General features: G+C 42.1%; 1 protein-coding gene across 1 annotated transcript; it reads right to left on the bottom strand.

Moving 5' to 3' along the window:
* Positions 1–1,008: 1,008 nt before the first annotated feature.
* Positions 1,009–2,013, bottom strand: CLDN14 (claudin 14). The gene has a single exon (XM_001363665.4). The coding sequence runs from the start codon at positions 1,982–1,984 to the stop codon at positions 1,277–1,279; it is 708 nt and encodes a 235-aa protein (XP_001363702.1). The 5' UTR covers positions 1,985–2,013; the 3' UTR covers positions 1,009–1,276.
* Between the last annotated feature and the right edge of the window lie 15,796 nt (positions 2,014–17,809).

Raw genomic sequence — 17,809 nt, forward strand, 5'->3', positions numbered from 1 at the left:
GGTAGGGGCCATTTAAGTCCCTTCATTTTCTTTTAGGAAAAATTAATGGCTATTTTGGGAAAATACTGGTCTTTCTTAGTGAAGAAGGGTAAATCCATGCCATGTCCAGCTGGGCCTCTTGAGAATTTGCCCTCCTAAGCTATCACAAAGATGCAACCCAGTAGATAGGAAGCTTACCTTGGAGTCAGGAAGATTCTCATACAGAAACGTCTCTGCCACACACTGGCTTAACCTCAGTGCTTTCAGGCAATTCTCTTAATTAAGGGGTTAGCTTGTTTGGGAGAAGGGATCCCCTTCTCTGGGAGGTCCATTCCATGAAATCCCCAGGCCAGACCCTATCCCTCACCTCCCAGAGGCTCATCCAATTATTATCCAGAGGCTGGCTCTCTTCTTTTTCCTTCCTGTCTTCTTACTGTCCCATTTAGATCTGTTCATTCACATAAAACTCTGCTTGTTTTGAGATTCTGGAAAATGATCTTCCTCTCAGAGGAGGGAGATTTCAGGAATGGTAGGGGTAAAAGGAGTCACATAAATGCTCTTATGGATGAGGAAAATGAAGACCTAAAAAAGTGACAGCTAGGGAGTAGCTGAGGATGATTCCTTGTGTTAGCCCTGATTTTAGAGCAGTTAAAACAAGTACTTCAGTTACTGGATCCCCTTTTTGGAATGACATTGGAATGAGTTCATGCTAATCTAGGTTTTAATCGAGCTTTTGCACAATTTCCCAGAAGATATTATCCAGCGATAAGCACAGCCCCCTTTTTCTCACTAAAGAACTGTGGAAAAGAGTAATTCCCCATATATTCAGAAATCTCTAAGACAAGAAATTATCTGCTTATAAATCTACCAACTGCTTCAATAGATGATGCGGCCATGCATAGTCTGGCTAAGAAAATATAATTTAATGCAGTACTTAAAAAACATACTCAATCATAACTAAGAAACTTTTAGGAAACAACTTGGGGGAGCCAAACTTCCAAGGTTTATTTATTTATTTATTTTATTAAATATGCTATTGAATTCCCAACATAAATACTACATTAAATAAAAAGCAGAAGTTTTGTGGTCTTTGGTAGGTCATAGATTTCTTCTGTTCCCCCCAATTCTTCTTTATTCTCCATTTTCAGGGCCCAACCCCATTTCCCCCTCAAATTAAAAATATATACCATCATACATTTTGTGCTAAAAATGTTCCATAAATTAAGAGTTTCGGGACCTGGGCATCTCAGAGAAAGACACAATTAAGCAGCAGAAACCCTGGAAAGTCTCTAGGAACTCACACATAGTCATTCAGTCTATAACCACTGTGTGAAGCCGATGCCACCGAGGGAGCACGATTGTCCTTGTAAGCGGTGGGAGGATGGTAAGGAGGTGCCGTGGCTGCCATTCTGGACTGTGTCTGGTATTCTGAGTAGGGCTCGTCCTCCTGGCATGACATGCAGAGTAGCGTCCCACCAATGAGAGACAGAGATGACGAAATGAAGCCCAGGTACAGGGCTTGCCCCAGCTCATACTTCATGCTAGTGGGGAGCAGTGGGTTGTAGAAATTCTCTACCACGTCATTGGTGGTCCAGGAGACAGCCACCATGCACAGCAGTCCCGCAAGGATAAAGAGGACTCCCCCAGAGACAGCAAAGTTATTCTTGACAGAGGTGCCTTTGGCACACTGAGTACACTTCATGCCGATGACGGCACAAGTGGACGCCATGACAGAGAGGAGGCAGGAGATGACCATCAAGGCGCGAGCTGCCTGAAGGTCTCGGGGCAAGGCCAACAGAGATCGATAGACCTGGCACTGGTACATGCCGGTGCTGTGCCAGACACACTCCATCCAAAGTCCCTTCAGATAGGACACAGCTGTTAAGATGTTGGTGCCTATATGGGCTGTTCTTCTCCAGTGAGGCAAGATGGTAGTGATCAAGGTCCCGACCATCCCCAAGAAGCTGAGCAAGAAACCCAGGAGCTGGACTGCTGTGCTGGCCATGCTTGCTGGTTCTTACAGTGCCTCAGAGCCGGTTGTTACCTGCTGCTGTTCCCTCTTGGGAATACAGTTTCTTCTGGGAAACTGGAGCTGTTTCTATTCTGGCGCCTCAGGAGCCCTAATAAAAATGCAGTAAGGGTATGTGGGGGGATGGGGAATAGGAGAAGGAAGGAAAATAGGTTAAATATTATCTTGTTGCTATTATTTCCGTAATGGGGATTTCCATAGGCGATTAGTCTGGCAATGAACAAAGCTGTTAGAATTTTGCAGAATGCTAGGATGTTGTCCTTCCTTACCTTCTCGACTGAAATACTAGAAACGGAAGAGGGTGATATTCTGTAAGATACATTTGGATGCACAGTGCCCTGGACACCTCAGACATCTCTGCTCAGTCATTAATTAGCTGTGTGACCTTGGGCAGGTCATTTCACTTCTCTGTGTTAGAATGGGCATCCTGATAGCATGAGGTGGCCTGGAAGTAGGGAGTAGGAGAATAGAGATGAAAGCTCTAGGTGTCATGAGAAATTACATTGGTACTAAAAATTACCTGGGAATTCTGTAAGACAAACAATGCCATTCCCCTTCCATATAGAAAAGAAAGCATGGGCCCAGAAACCATTTTCCCTAGATAAAGCACAATTCTGTGACATCAAATTTTGTTGTGCTTAACTACAAAACATACTGATCAGTTTGACAGGAATAATCATTTTATCAAAGAAAATGGCAATGAGTTTGGCAGCAATGCCAAAACTTTTGGAATGTAGTTTAAAAAGTACCTTACAGAAAATTTTCATCCCTAAACATTCTCTTTTTTTCTTTCTTTTTTTTAAAACCCTTACCTTCCACCTTGGAATCAATGGAAAAATACTTAAAAAATAACAAACATGGTTTTAGAAATGCTAATTACTCCCATGAAACAAACAAATTGAAGTAATATGCATAGTTGAAGAAAAGATTTTTTAGTTTTTGCAAATTATGTATAAACTTTACTTAGAGAAGCCTATAGAATAAAAATTAACTGAAAAAATTAATAATGTCAATAAGGTATAAATATAAAATTTAAAATAAATATAAAATAAACCCACAAAATATCCTCATATTATTAACAATTTAAAAAATATTTCATTTTCTCCCAAATACAGGCAATAAATTTTTATCATTAATTTAAAAACAATTGAGTTCCAAATTCTCTTCTTCCCCTCCTTTTTTTCCCCTCTCCTTTTCCTCCTCCTTGCTGAGACAATAAACAATCTCATAGTATGCTTTGGTTTGAATTCAGATTTCAGGATTCTTTTGCTTGAAGCAAATGATTCTGAGATTGTTTCAGATCATTATATTGCTGAGAATAGGTAATTCATTCACAGTTGTTCATTGAACAATATTGCTGTTTCTGAAAGACTTGTACAAGAATATTCATAACTGCACTGTTTGTGGTGGCCAAAATTTGGAAAATGAGGGGATGCCCTTCAATTGGGGAATGGCTGAACAAATAGTGGTACATGTTGGTGATGGAATACTATTGTGCCCAAAAGAATGATGAACTGGAGGGATTCCATGTGAACTGGGACAACCTCCAGGAAGTGATGCAGAGTGAGAGGAGCAGAACCAGAAGAACATTGTACACAGAGATGGATACATTGTAGCATGATCAAAGGGAACTGACTTTGCTACTAGCAGCAATGTAAAGACCCAGGACAATTCTGAGGGACTTGTGAGAAAGAATGTATCCACATCCAGAGAAAGAACTGTGGGAGTAGAAACACAGAAGAAAAACAACTGCTTGATCACATGGGTCAGTGGGGCTATGACTGGAAAAGTAGACTCTAAAACAGGGTCCCCAAACTACCACCTGTGGGCCACATGCGGCCCCCAGAGGCCATGTATCTGGCCCCCACTGCTCTTCTGGAAGGGGCATCTTTCATTGGTGCTCCTGGAGTACTATATGTGGCACCCATGTATAGCACTACTTCTGGTGACATAATCCTTTGCGTGGCACCTTAAAACGAGGCGCCACATAAAGGATTATGTGACTGCATGATGGTAGACCTCAGCATGGTGAGCAGCGATCTGGGGGAAGGGATTTCCCATTGTGTATACTGCTGCCCAGTTACGGTTAGGGTTAGGTTTTTATAGTATGACCCTCCAACGGTCTGAGGGACAGTGAACTGGCCTCCCTGTGTAAAAAGTTTGGGGACCCCTGCTCTAAAAGATCACCCCAGTTCAAATATTAATAATATGGAAATGGGTCTTGATCAATGACACATGTTAAACCCAGTGGAATTGTGCATCATATATGGGAAAGGGGTGGGGGAAGGGGAGGGAAAGAACATGAGTCTTTTAACTATGGAAAAATATTCTAAATCATCTAATTAGATAAAATAAAAAAAAATTGCTGTTTCTGTGTACAATGTTCTCCTGGTTCTTTTGCTCACTTTACTTTGCATCAGATCATATAAATTTTTCCATGTTTTTCTGAAATCATCCTGCTCATTTTATTAGAGTGCAATAGTTTCCATTACAATAATTTACATAACTTACTTGACCATTCCCCAATTGACAGACATCCCCTCACTTTCCAATTCCTTTCTTTCACAAAAAGAGGTGCTACAAATATTTTTGTACATATAGGTCCTTTTCCTTTTTTTTTTTTAATTACCTATTAGTGTTGTTGCTGGATCAAAGGGGATGTATGGTTTTATAGATTTTTAGGAATAGTTCAAATTGCCCTCCAGAATGGTTGAATCAGTTCCCAACTCCCTCAACAGTGTATTAGTGTCTCAATTTTCCTATATCCCATCCACATTTTATCATTTTCCTTTTCTGTCATAATTGCCAATCTGATAGGTGTGAGGCATTACCTTTATTTGCATTTCTTTAATAGTGAGTTAGGACATTTTTTTCATGTAACTGTTGATAGCTTTGATTATTTTATCTGAAAACTGCCTGTTCATATCCTTTGACTATTTATCAATGGGGGAATGACTTGCATTCTTATATATTTGACTCATTTGTCTATGTATTTGAGAAATGAGACCTTTATTTGAGAAACTTTTAATTTTTCTCACTGTTATGATTACTATTTATTAACCTCCATCCTATTTCCCCCCCATTTATCTTACTTGTCACTTCTTTTACCCTGTTTATCCTCAAAAATATTCTGTTTTTGACTGCTTCCTCCCCAAATTTGCCCTCCCTTCTTTCCTCTCTGTCCTCTTCTCTTATTCCCTTCTCCTACTTTCCAGTAGGGTAAGATAGATTTTTATGTTCAACTGAGTGTAAATGTTCTTCCTTTTTTGAGTTAATTCCAATGAGAGTAAGGTTCAAGCACTTCTCTCCCCACTTCCCTCCTCTCTCCTTCCACTGTAAAAATTCTTTTGTAACCATTGAGATAATTTGCCCAATTCAACTTTTTCCTTAACCCTTTTCCCAGTGTATTTCTCTTTCTTACCCCTTGGTTTTATTTTTATTTTTTTTTTATCAATCTATCATATTCAATTCACATCCTTGCCCTCTATCTGTGTGTACTCTTAACTCTCTTAATAATGATACATTTCTTAAGAGTTACAAACATCATTTTTCCATGCAGGCATATAAATAGTTTAGCATTATTGAATCCCTTATGATTACTATTTCCTAATTACCTTTTTTTAATGCTTCTCCTGAGTCTTGTATTTGAGAGTCAAGTTTTCTATTTAGCCCTAGTCTTCATCAGGAATGCTTGAAAATCCTCTATTTCACTGAATGCTCATTTTTCTTTCTGAAAGGTTTATTCAGTTATGGTGGGTAAATGAATTTTTTGGTTGCAATCTTAGATTCTTTGCCCTCTGGAAAATTATATTTCAGTCCCTCCATTCCTTTAATGTAGAAGCTTCTAAATCTCGTCCTGACTGTGGCTCCATGACATTTGAATTGTTTCTTTTTGACTATTTGTAATATTTTCTCCAAACATGGAAGTTCTGAAATTTGGTCATAATATTCCTGAAAATTTTCATTTTGGGATCTCTTTAGGAAATGATCAATGGATTCTTTCAATTTTTATTTTACCCTCTGGATCTAGGATATTAAGCCAGACTTCCTTAATAATTTCTTCAAAGATGATGTCAATGTCATTTTTGTGATCATGACTTTCAGGTAGTCCAATAGTTCTGAAATTATTTCTCCTGGATCTATTTTCTGGATTAGTTGTTTTATTATTGAGATATTCCATATTTTCTTTTCTTTTTTCATTCTATGAGTTTCTTTTTATTGTTTCTTGATATTTTGTGGAGTCATTAATTTCCACTTGCCCATCCTAATTTTTAAGAAATTATTTTCTTCAGAGAGCTTTTGTACCTCCTTCTCTATTTAGCCAATTCTACTTTTTAAAAAGTTCTTTTCTTCAGTGAATTCTTGCACATCTTTTTCCATGTGGCCAGTTCTGTTTTTTTAAGAAGTTCTCTTCAGGAAATCTTTGTATATCTTTTTCCATTTGGCCAGTTCTGCTTTTAAAGAAGCTCTTTTCTTCAGTGGACTTTTGTGCCTCATGTTTTTTTCTTTAATTTTTTTTGTACCTCCTTTATCCAGCTATCAACTGTTTTTCCATGATTTTCTTGCATTACTCTAATTTCTTATTTCCCACTTTTCTCCCTTACCTCTCTTATTTGATTTTTAAAATTCCTTTTTGAACTCTCCAGGTGTTCTTTTTGGGCTTGAGACCAATTCATATTTTTCTTTGAGGCTTTGGATGCAGTAGTATTGATTTTGTTGTCTTTTCTGGGTTTGTGTTTTGGTATTCCCTGTTACCAAAATAACTTTATTTTCTGAGTTTTGCTATTGTTGTTTGCTCAATTTTCCAGCCTTTTAGCTTGAAAACAAACAAACAAACAAACAATTAAACCTGGACTCTGTTACTGTGGTTAAAGGAACAGTTCCTCAAAGTTCAAGTTCTTTGTGCTACTGCTTTCAGAGCTAAATCCAAAGATCTATAAGTTTTCAGTCCTTGTTTAATACACTTCTGGCTTGTTCTTTAATCCATGAGTGATCACAAGTACTCTTTTCTGCCCTAGAACTGTGACCAGGTCCCTGTTCCTCTGCAGCCACAAGCACTAGTTTGATAGAGTTCTTTCTTGCCCTAGGACTGTGATCCAGGACTGTGACCAAGACCCAGGATTGCAACTGGGACCCAGGACTGCAATCTAGGACTAAGACCTGGATCTGTGTATGAGAAATTAAGCAGAGTCTTACACCCAAGGCTCGCAAAGGGGTCCCCTCTAATCCCTTCTGACCAATTATCTCACTCTCTTTCCCTCTGGAGCCAAGGCTCCAGAAGTTATTGAAGCTGATTCAGCCACACCCTAGGCCAAGACCAGCTTTCAAGATGAGCTTTCCAAGGCGATTTAATCTGTACTCCACTCCCACCCCAGTGCACTAGACCTTTTGTGCTGACCTTCTAAGTTTTCTTGGGCTTAAAATTTGTTTAAACCTGCTCTTTTGTGAGTGTTGCCATTCCAGATTTAGCTTTGAGGCAGTTGTTTGGAGGGTAATTTGGGAGAGATCAAAAATGTCTTTATCCCTTCTTTACCATCTTGACTGTCCCCTAGCCCCCAATTATTTTACATATAAAACCTAACAGAGAAATAAAAGGAAATATAACTACTGAATTGGGGCAGCTAGGTGGCTCAGTGGATTGAGATCTAGGACTAGAAAGGGAAGGGTCTGGGTTCAAATGTGGTCTCAGACACTTCCTAGTTGTATGACCCTGGATAAGTCATTTAACCTCCTTTGTCTTGCTTTTACCTTCTGCCTTGGAACCAATATACAGTATTGATTCTAAGATGGAAGGTAAGGGTTTAAAACCCCACTTACAGAATATATAAATCTCTGGGCAGCCACCTATTTTGATGCACACAGGAATTATATGACAACTGTAAAACACTGAAAATAGAAATAAAAATAGATCGTAGGGCTATTACTTGGTTGTTGTTGGGCTGTGCCAATATGATGAAAATGATAATGATAATCTTACTAATACTTCCTAATCAGACTTGGATCTTCCAGAGGGAAGTAGCCATGATTTCTGTGGGAGAGGGAGTTCAGGAATACATGTGGTAGCATGTTTGGAAAAGGCAAAATGAGCTTTAAATTTCAATTTCTGAAGACTCTAACGATAGTTACATATTCAATGACTACGTTCTATTTTAGATTTGTTTTTGTCAAATGTCTGCTAATGAATATTCTGTGTTTAGTATTCATATTTGATGTGGTATTGATTTAACTGTCCTATCCTCGAGGCATACGGTATTCTGAGTACCTCTTTACTCCTCCCCTTCTTGGGAAATCTGCTGTTGGCCAGGATGCTGTGACTCATCCCTTTGGCAGCCTGAGTTGATTCTCTCCCTTTTTCACCCCTTTTCTTAGGCTGTTGCAAGCCAGGACACCATCAAACCTATCTAGGGAAGTGCTAGTTAACTTTGCCCCTAGGTGGATTCACGTTAAACCCAAATATGGGACTCTTGGGCAATGAGTATTATATTCTATGGGAAGCTATATAAGGGCACCATTGGATCACGCTCTAGAAACTTGCTTTGGCTTCCAAACTGGACAACTGTTGACTTGCCTGGGCCCAGGCACCCCTCCCTACCACATCTGCAGCTCCACACCGATGTTTGGTGCTCTACACAACTCTACTCCCAGAGTCGACTGCTATGGACAGCGATAACCTACCTGAACTCTGTCCCCATTGGTTGATATGATTGTCCTTCCCCGTTATTCCCTCCCCATCCATCTCAGTGATTCTGAACCTCATCAGTTTCCATTGTTCTTGGCCCCCTCAAACCACCCCTAGAACTTCTCACTCTAAAGTCTCCACCCCTTCCCCTCTGTTCTCTGAAATATCGCTCCATCGTTAAACTTGCTTTCCTCTTTAACCTTTTCCCATCTTCTTGCGCTCACTGAGATGACTCAGCTTCCCCGGCTAAGCTTTCTTGCTCTGGTTGCATGTTCTTTTACAACCCTAGCTAATGTGCCTGGGTCACGGTTGGTGGGGTAGTTGGAATACCCTCTCCGATACCCATTCCATCCTGAGGCTCTCGCTCTATCACCATTCCTGAGCCAGCTCCCTTCCTTCCAGGGTCCTCGAATTCATATTGGTCACCTAATTAAAATTGTGGCAGGCCTAGTCTTATCTTCCAGGATGCTCTCCTTCCTTCCTCAGTGAGTTCAGTGCCTGGCACAGTCTTTCTCTTCCCTGACTCCTCAGCTTCTATTAGAGGATTTCCACATGCAGAGCAATGCTTCCTCAAACACCTTTGATGTGACTCATTCTCCCACCTCTCCTTACATGCCTGGATCTTGTCGTTACTCACAAGGCCATTACTTCCATGTTCAGGAGCTCTGACATTCCGCTCTGCCAGCCTAAAGCCCATTCTTTGGCCTCATCATGGCTCCCAATTCCTCTGCCTTCAGTTCCTTCCCAGCCATCATCTTGACGCTGGCCACACTCTCCTGCCTTCTCCATCTTGACTGACTTGGTGAAGCACTCCAGCTCTCCATGTCGTCTCTTGCCCTGCTAATCTTCAGAAAGCTGCCGAAAATCTCAAACTCTACTGCCTGGGTCCAGGACACGTGTGTGTTATCTAATCCCAACGGGGCCCTCATTTCTGCTTTTACTGTCTCGAATGGACTCCCCGTCCCACTCAGCAGGGTAGTTTTTCTAAAGCTCTTCATCACTTCTCAACTCAACCTTCCAGCGGAGAAGCTGGGCTCCCTTTCTCCTCCTCTGCCTTAATGTCCAACTTCCCTAAATTCCTTTAGACCTCAGCTAAAGTCTTACCTTCTGCAGGAAGCCCTTTCCAGGCCTCATTAATCCGAGTTTCTTCTCTCTGATTCTACCCACAATTTATCCTGTATGTATCTTCTTTATACAAAGTTCTTTCCCCAATTAGATTGTGAGTTTCTAGAACAGGGATTTTTTTTTTCTGTTTGTTGTTGTTGTTGTTGTTGTTCATTTTTGTTTTGGCCTTTCTTTATCTCTGGTGCTTAGCACAGTGCTTGGTACACAGTAGGAGCTTAATAAATGCTAGTTGACTGACTCATTGTCTCTAGGTGATTTTCTTTTTTTTCTTTTTTTTTTTTATTAAAACCCTCACCTTCCTTCTTGGAGTCACTACTGTGTATTGGCTCCAAGGCAGAAGAGTGGTAAGGGCTAGGCAATGGGGGTCAAGTGACTTGCCCAGGGTCACACAGGTAGGAAGTGGCTGAGGCCGGATTTGAACCTAGGACCTCCCGTCTCTAGGCCTGGCTCTCAATCCACTGAGCTACCCAGCTGCCCCCTCTAGGTGATTTTCTAAAGATAATTCCATCTTCCTGAGACCTCCGTGCTGGACTGACTCTATCAGCTGGCTTAGATGCCTTCCTCCACTCTCCGGTTCCTGTGGCTTGCATTCCTAGACTCCCAACTCCCAAAGTCAGAGGCTTCATTCCTGCCTGTGGAAGGGAATAAACATGAAGAGGCCAAGGGCCCAGGCTTGTTTCTCAGCCTCCGACTGGCTTCAGGAGGGGATGGTCTTTTAGTCTTTCAACTAACTGGCTTCTCTCACCAGAAGCCAAGAGCAAAGTATTCAGCTCCCCACCCCAGGCCCTAAGGAAGACACTCAGCCAGTGGGAAAAGACTCCTTCCAACCTGGCTTCTTCCAGAAGAAACCGACAAGTCAAAAACCGGAATGCCGAAATACAAGATAATACAAGCTCGGGCCAAGCAAAGTCAGTTAGGACTGGTCCGTTCATCTCCAGCCTCTCCACGGCAGATCCTTGTGGACCCCGATCCCAGCCCATTGGATCAGCCACTCATCTCCTGTCTTCTCATGCTCTTTGCCTTCAGGCACTCCTTGAGCTTTTCTCCAAGCTGGAAGGCAGCGCCGCACCCCATCAGAGTCCTCGCAGGGATACTCTGTAAGGGCCGGAGCTCGCTCTCCTCTTCCCGCCTCTGTCCTGCTCCATACGGTGGGGAGGACCTCTATTTCCACCCATAAAGAGAGTTCCTTGGGACACAGCTTACACTTCCTAGTGGACTTGCCAATCAAATGAAGCTGATCAAAATTTGTAAAGCCAGGAACAGTTCCCAGCACATATAGGCATTTATTTTATTATTATTATTTTTAAACCCTCACCTTCCACCTTAGAATCAATTCTGTGTATTGGCTCCAAGGCAGAAGAGTGGGAAGGGCTGGGCCATGGGGGTGAAATGACTTATCCAGGGTCACCCATCTGGGAAGTGTCTGAGGCCAGATTTGAACCTAGGACCTCCCGTCTCTAGGTCTGGCTCTCCATCTACTGAGCTACTCAGCTGCTCCCACATAGAGGCCTTTAATAAATGCCTGTTCCCTTCCTTTTTCCTCCTCAGTTAACCAGGACAAAACCCAAACCAAATCCACAAATAACTGGAGATCTCAAGGAGCCCTTTAGGAAAGCCTCCATGGGCAAAAGCTGTTCGTTAGGAAGTCAGCTTGCATGCCCTGCAAGAAGAGCCCTGACTCATAGGGAGTAGCTTTGCAGAGTCTTTCCTGAAGGCTGGAGGACCTTTCGGGGTGCCTGGCGCGCCCGTGCAGCTTGCATTTCAGGACCACCTTGTCCCGGATCCTTCCGAGGGCTCTGTTGAGGGCGCGGAAGGTTCCCGACTCCTCAGGCGAGTCCATTCGCTTTTAAAAGCGTGATTTAAAGCCCGTAAAGCCGTGTGACCTCACTGGCCATGGGAAGTGCTCGCTGCACTCCTTGGAGGTCAGCCCATTGCGAGAGGAGGCCTGCTATTTTTAGAAGCCTTCCGTTTCTATTTTTAAACCTGCACCATGCCAGGCTTGCTCTAATGGAAGGGCTGCTAATGAGCCTTCCACGCCCTTCCTCGTTGCTCCTGGCATTAGGTAATACTTTAACTTCTGGAGAATAACTTTGCATTCTGGGTGCTGTTGGCTGCCAGCATGACTGCAATGAGCGTCCCGGAAACAAAACCAAGCAAAATCCATCGATCTTCTTGTGAAGAAAGGATAAGCCCGAGAGACGCTTTTTGGTCACGCCACGGGCCGCCCTCCAGTGTTGGCTACCAACATCAACAGGGAAGGGCCAGGATCAGGAAGGCTTCAGTTAATCATGCAGCGGATCACTTGGCTGAACTAGAGGCACAGCAGGACGTCCCTTTGCCTTATCTCTGGTCACTAGGGTTGTGTGTGTCTCAGCAACTGTCTAGTGGGGAAAAAGTGCAAGAAAGAACCACGTCTGGGTAGCGCCCTCCATCTCTAGCCATCTCCATTGGTTGTCGCACATAGAATCCGGCAATCCTACACAATGACGCCTCCAATTGTAGACAGGAGGGTCATCCAGTACAAATGTCTTCATCACAGTCACCAGGGAGGGCGTTTCTTCATTGTATTCTTGATTTAGAGCCAGAACCTCCAAGAATGACACAGATGAGAAGACTGACCTCAGGGAGCGAGCAGAGGAATTGGGACTCCCAATCCCGCACCACTCGAGAGAAAATGTAGTGGAGTGGAGGGAGCATTGCCTTTGGTTTGTTTCAGGAGACCCAGATTATAATGTTGGCTTTGACCCTGGCTATGGGATTTGTGAGCAAGGCATTTAGCCTTTCTTGGCCTCAGTTTCTCCATTTGTAAAAAAGCACGAATGTTGTTGTGAACATGTGTAAAGTATCATAGACACAGGAGCTGTAATTACTTCATCAGAGCACACAGTTGGGCTTCCAGTTCTTTGTTCAGTGCTTGGAATCACAGGAATGTCATATAAGGACTAGAGACGAGACAGGAAGCCAGGCCAGATTTGAACCCAGGACCTCCTCTCTCTGGACCTGGCTCTCAATCCACTGAGCCACCCAATACCAATCTTAACAGGATTTAATGACAACTTAGTGTTTCCTCTTTCATAGTTTTATTTTTATTTGATTCTGACCAAATTAATATTCAGTTTATTCTTTCATTTAGTCATTTCTCCATAGAATGCGTGAGCCAGGTCATTTTTCGTTTTGTGCTGGTTTTTGAGTACAGATGTTTAAACTGATGGGACTGTTTTTAGTACTGTATATCTACTATTCCTCAGACAATGTGTCCTTTTTCTTCTTCCCAGTTTGATAGCTCATTCCTCTCCTTTCAACTCATATTCACTTCTTTACTCAAGGCTCAATCATCAGTGTGATAGAGCATTTGTAAAAGCTAATGGAATCTTAAAACTGCCCTAGTGGAAGCCTAGAGTGCAGGACTAGAGATGGGATAGTCCTACTTTTTTTTTTGCCTTGATTACACAGCATCCAGAATGAGGTGTTCTGTTCTGGGTGCCTTGTTTTGTTGCCTTTTCACATGATTATTTTGTAGAGAAGAGTTACCAGGATGTCTAGGGGACTCCAAGCCAGGAAACACAAGAAACTGGTAAGTTTAGAGAGAGAGAAAATAGTTATCTTCAAATTGATTTGAAGGTTGTCAAGGGAAAAAGAGATTATTCTTCTTGCTTGATCCTGGAGGACAGAACTAGGACGACTATATGGAAATTATAAGAGCCAAAATATAGAATCAATATCGGAAGACCTTCCTAATGATTAGAATTGGAATAGGCTGCCTTTGTTGAGGGTGGTGTAGTGCTAATGAGTCTTCAGGCTATTGAAGGGAAGTCTGATCCCTTCTTGTGGTGGTTGGACTTTCTATGATACTAAGTCTAGAAAATCATTCTTCTCTCTCTTCAAAATGTGAAAAATGGATATTGGTACAGAGAAAAGGTCACTCATCAGATCCTCTAGTTTCCCTGATTCAAAATGGAAGTTCATTTAGTGAGAGGTTTTAGTATTTAGCCAATCACACTATTTCTTCTTAGTTCCTATAGCAAGGAGCCCTTCCTGTAAAATTAAAAGGTCTGAGTTTGAATTCTATGACTGCCACTCAATAATTGTGGGAACATGGGTCAGTTAAATGTGGATAATAATATTTATACTATCTAATTATTTAGAATTGTTGTGAGGGAAATATTTTGTAACTTGTCAAGAACATAATATGACCTTTCATCCTATTCCTTCTGTTTTTTTTTTTATTGATAGTTTTAATTATGGTATAACAATATTGGAAACTTAAATGGGCAAAGTGACAAATGTTGGAGGGGATGTAGAAAAATGGGGACACTGATACATTGTTGGTGGAACTGTGAATTGATTCAACTATTTTGGAGAATAATTTGGCATTATGCCCAAAGAATTAAAAAACAGCATTTACTTTTTGCTTTAGCAATACCACTATTGGGTTTACTTTCTAGGATTATCGGGAAAAAAGGAAAATAATTTATGTTCTAAAATATTTATAGCAGCTCTTTTTGTATGGGAATAGAACCAGAAATTAAGGGGATGCTCATCAATTGGGGAAAGCTGTGGCATATGATTGTGATGGAATGTTACTGCATCGAAAGACATGATCAACAGGCTAATTTAAAAAAAAAAACCAGAAAGAGCTACATAAAATAGTGAAGAGTCAAATGAGAAGAACAAAGAGAATATTCCACAGCAATGGAAAAATTGTTTTAAGAGTGACTTGTGTATGTCCACCTTTAGAGAAAGAACTGATAAATAGAAATAAGCAAGATATAGGGTTTTTTTTTAATATATATGTTTTTATCTTTTTGTCAAATGGTGCCTTCTCTAATGTGGGGAGGTAAGAGAGAGAGGGAGATACCTGGGAATTTTAATGTAACAAACAAATAAATTTAAAAAGAGAATTGAAATTATTTAAACAAAGTTTACACAAATCTATACTCATTTGTCCCTTTACTGACCCAAGTCACAATTTGTCTGTAATATATAATTTTAGAGACCCGTTGGAGGCTCAGATACTATCATTTGCCCATGGTCAACAGCTAGTAAGTGTCTTTGAACCCTGCTTTCCTGATTATCCTCAAATCAAACCTGGGAGGTAAATGTTTTTATTATTTCCATTTTAAAGAGAAGGAAACAGAGGCAGGTAGACGTTAAATGACTTGCTCTTGGTCACACAGCTAGCAAGTGTCTGAGACTGGATTTGAATTTATGTCTTTATGGCCCTGAATCCAGCATTCTATCTACGGTGTCACCTAAGTGCCTCATCCTCTGTAGGCCTGGAAGATCTCTGGAAAGCTGGGAAGACAGAGTAAGGCGGATTGTTGGAAGTCCTGGGTTTCAATTCTGCCTCTGAAACTTATTAGCAATGCGATGATTGGCAAGTCACTCCATCTATTTGATGTTCTACCTGCTACTTTCTCTATTAAGCTTGACCAAGGTGTGACCAGACTCAGGATAATCCGCATTTTCATATGACTTTAGAAGTCCATTCAAGCACTCTTACTGGCAGGAGGAAAAGAATTTTGGTGCCTTGGCCAGTTGGTGGCCAACCAGTGAATTTCTTGTAGAAATGGGGTCTAGTCTATACAGTATCCGATATATTCAAAATAGTGACTTTCCTTAGATCCAGACTTCAGGGACCCAAATTTCATTAGCACGGCTGTTCCCTCCTTGGAGGCAGTTACAAGCCTTTTGGGCTTTGGTTGATGGTCCTAATGAGTGGCCCCATCCCAGAACACCCATAAAGCTGACACGGGTCTTCTGGAGTGAGGTCATTCCAAGTCTAGGTTAGGCGCCCCTGTGAGAATGACGTGCAGCATACATGCTGCCCCCCTTCTTGGTTTGAGAGGGACTGCCAGAGAAGTTGGCAAAACACCCCTGAATAGAACTTCAATGGCGCCCGAGTTATTCTTTTTTAAGAATTAGTTTAGATGGATGTTGGTTTGTGAAAGAAGGACGTTATAAAAGCAAAATGAAACACGTGATAGTATTTCCTTCCTTGTCTTCAAAACAATATGGAATGACAGGAGTGTTCAGTTAATTTGGAAAGAATTGGGTGACATCCACTGGCTCCCTTTGCTTAATTCTATGGGCTTCCCAGGGACCAGCCAGTGAGATTCCCCCCCCCCCCCCCACTCCCTTGTCACAAGCTGAGGAACGTATCTAGCTGAAGCCCCCCAAGGCACAGGAGGCATTTTTACAGGTTTCTACAGAACGGGAAATCTGGTTTCATCTGTTTAGTTTTCATTTAATTACAGCCCAGCTGACTTTTAGAGACTTTGGGGAATGGACCGGCTTCTGGCATTCTGTGCCCAGAGACAGCTGCCAACAGAAACATTCTATACACATGCTTTTATGTTCTAGGGGAGGTCGAGCCTTCTCTCTCCCCCTTTTTCCCTCTCCCCACTATATCTGAGGATAAAAGTGTTCATGCTCAGGCTAAGCCAATCCTTTGGGTGACTTTTCTGCACACAGAAACTCTGCCCAAGAGAGTGGATTGGAAAGCTGAAAAACTCGATACTTCCCACTGGAAGGAGGAGGAGGCTCTTCCGAGCTCTTCTCTCCTCTTCCTCTTTCACATGGTTAAGCCGCAGGCAGAGGGTGCTTGTTCAGGATATTCTGGCGTAGAAAGGAGTTAGCCAGACAAATGCCTTGCATTGGCAAACCTTCGGATTTCTGTTGGCACGAGAAGCCGCTGGCACAGGCAGCTACTCACGCCGAAGAGTAAAAAGCCCTTGAAAATGTAGGGGTGGCATGTGGAGATCGGCTGGAAGGGAGGGTATTTGGATTCGGAAATACTGAGCATCTCCTTAGAACAGGCAGGCTCAGCTTAGTCTCTGTCTGCCTTCCCAAAGCCGTACGAGTACGAGTAGGGCTTTGAGAAGGCAAGAAGTGACTGCTCTCAACTTCCCAGGTGGAAGGCATTTCTTCTGCCCTGCACTGTTGCAAATGATGCGTGCAGGAGGCAGTGTGCTTTATAATCATGTTGGGGTTCATTAAAGAGTGTTGAACAACTTCACTGAAGCTCAACTAGAGGCAGTTCACAGATACTGTACAAAAGGCCGGTGCATTTTCCTTGTTACTTCCCTTTTTATTGCCTCTGCCTTGGGATTCCTGAGAGGGAGCTATCCCAACCTCCGATAGTCTACCTCTGGTTCTGAAGCTACCGTTGGAGTTATTCCAGCTCTAATAGAAAGAGCTGTCAAAGGTAAGACGACAGGGCGTCTCTCAATCAGTTCTCTTCTAGTTCTTGGGCCTTAAACAGCTTCACAAAAATCACTCTAGCTCACTGCACTGTTTTAGCATCTGTACAATGGGGATCCTAATAGCCGCCTCTTAGGTCTCTCCAGAAGACGTGCAGGGACAAGACTAGAATCAGGGTTCTAAGAGGTGCTCTTGGGACTGCCACCCTCACTGGAAAGCCCTCTACTACATGATGCTGTTCATTCAGCAACCCAAACTAGACTAATGGGCAAAAGTGAAGCCCTCAGAGCATCTTTTACTATTCAACGTTTCACGTAAGGCCCAAAGCGGAGTCACAAAGAGAAACTGAATTATTAGGTCACTCTTTGGGTTGGCTTTTTCTGAGAGGGATGACAGGGCAAGGCTTGAAGATGAAATGAAGAGAATAGAAGAAAAGAGTAACAAAAGAGCAATCGAGTGAAAGAACTGGATGGCAGCACACCAAAGGAAAAAAAGAGAGAAAGTCCCAGAAGGCATTTCTACTCATTTTCCAGGACACGGCTGTTCTGAGACCCTAAGAGAAGTCTGATGCCCTCCTTTTTTTTAGCTCACTTTTCTCACATGCTGGCAAGGTAATGGCAGCTGGTTAGATTCCTGACAAAGAATCCAGGAAACTCTTGCTAGCATTTCCACACTTATTAAGAGGTATAGAGTAGAGTATCAAATTGGACCCTCTTGTCCCTGAAACTAATAATGGCAAGGAAGGGAGTTCTCCTCTTTGGAAAGCACACAGAGGCCAGCTCTGCCTTAGCAGA

The sequence above is a fragment of the Monodelphis domestica genome, chromosome 4 (genome assembly GCF_027887165.1).
Source record: "Monodelphis domestica isolate mMonDom1 chromosome 4, mMonDom1.pri, whole genome shotgun sequence".
In the NCBI taxonomy this organism is placed as follows: Eukaryota; Metazoa; Chordata; class Mammalia; order Didelphimorphia; family Didelphidae; genus Monodelphis; species Monodelphis domestica.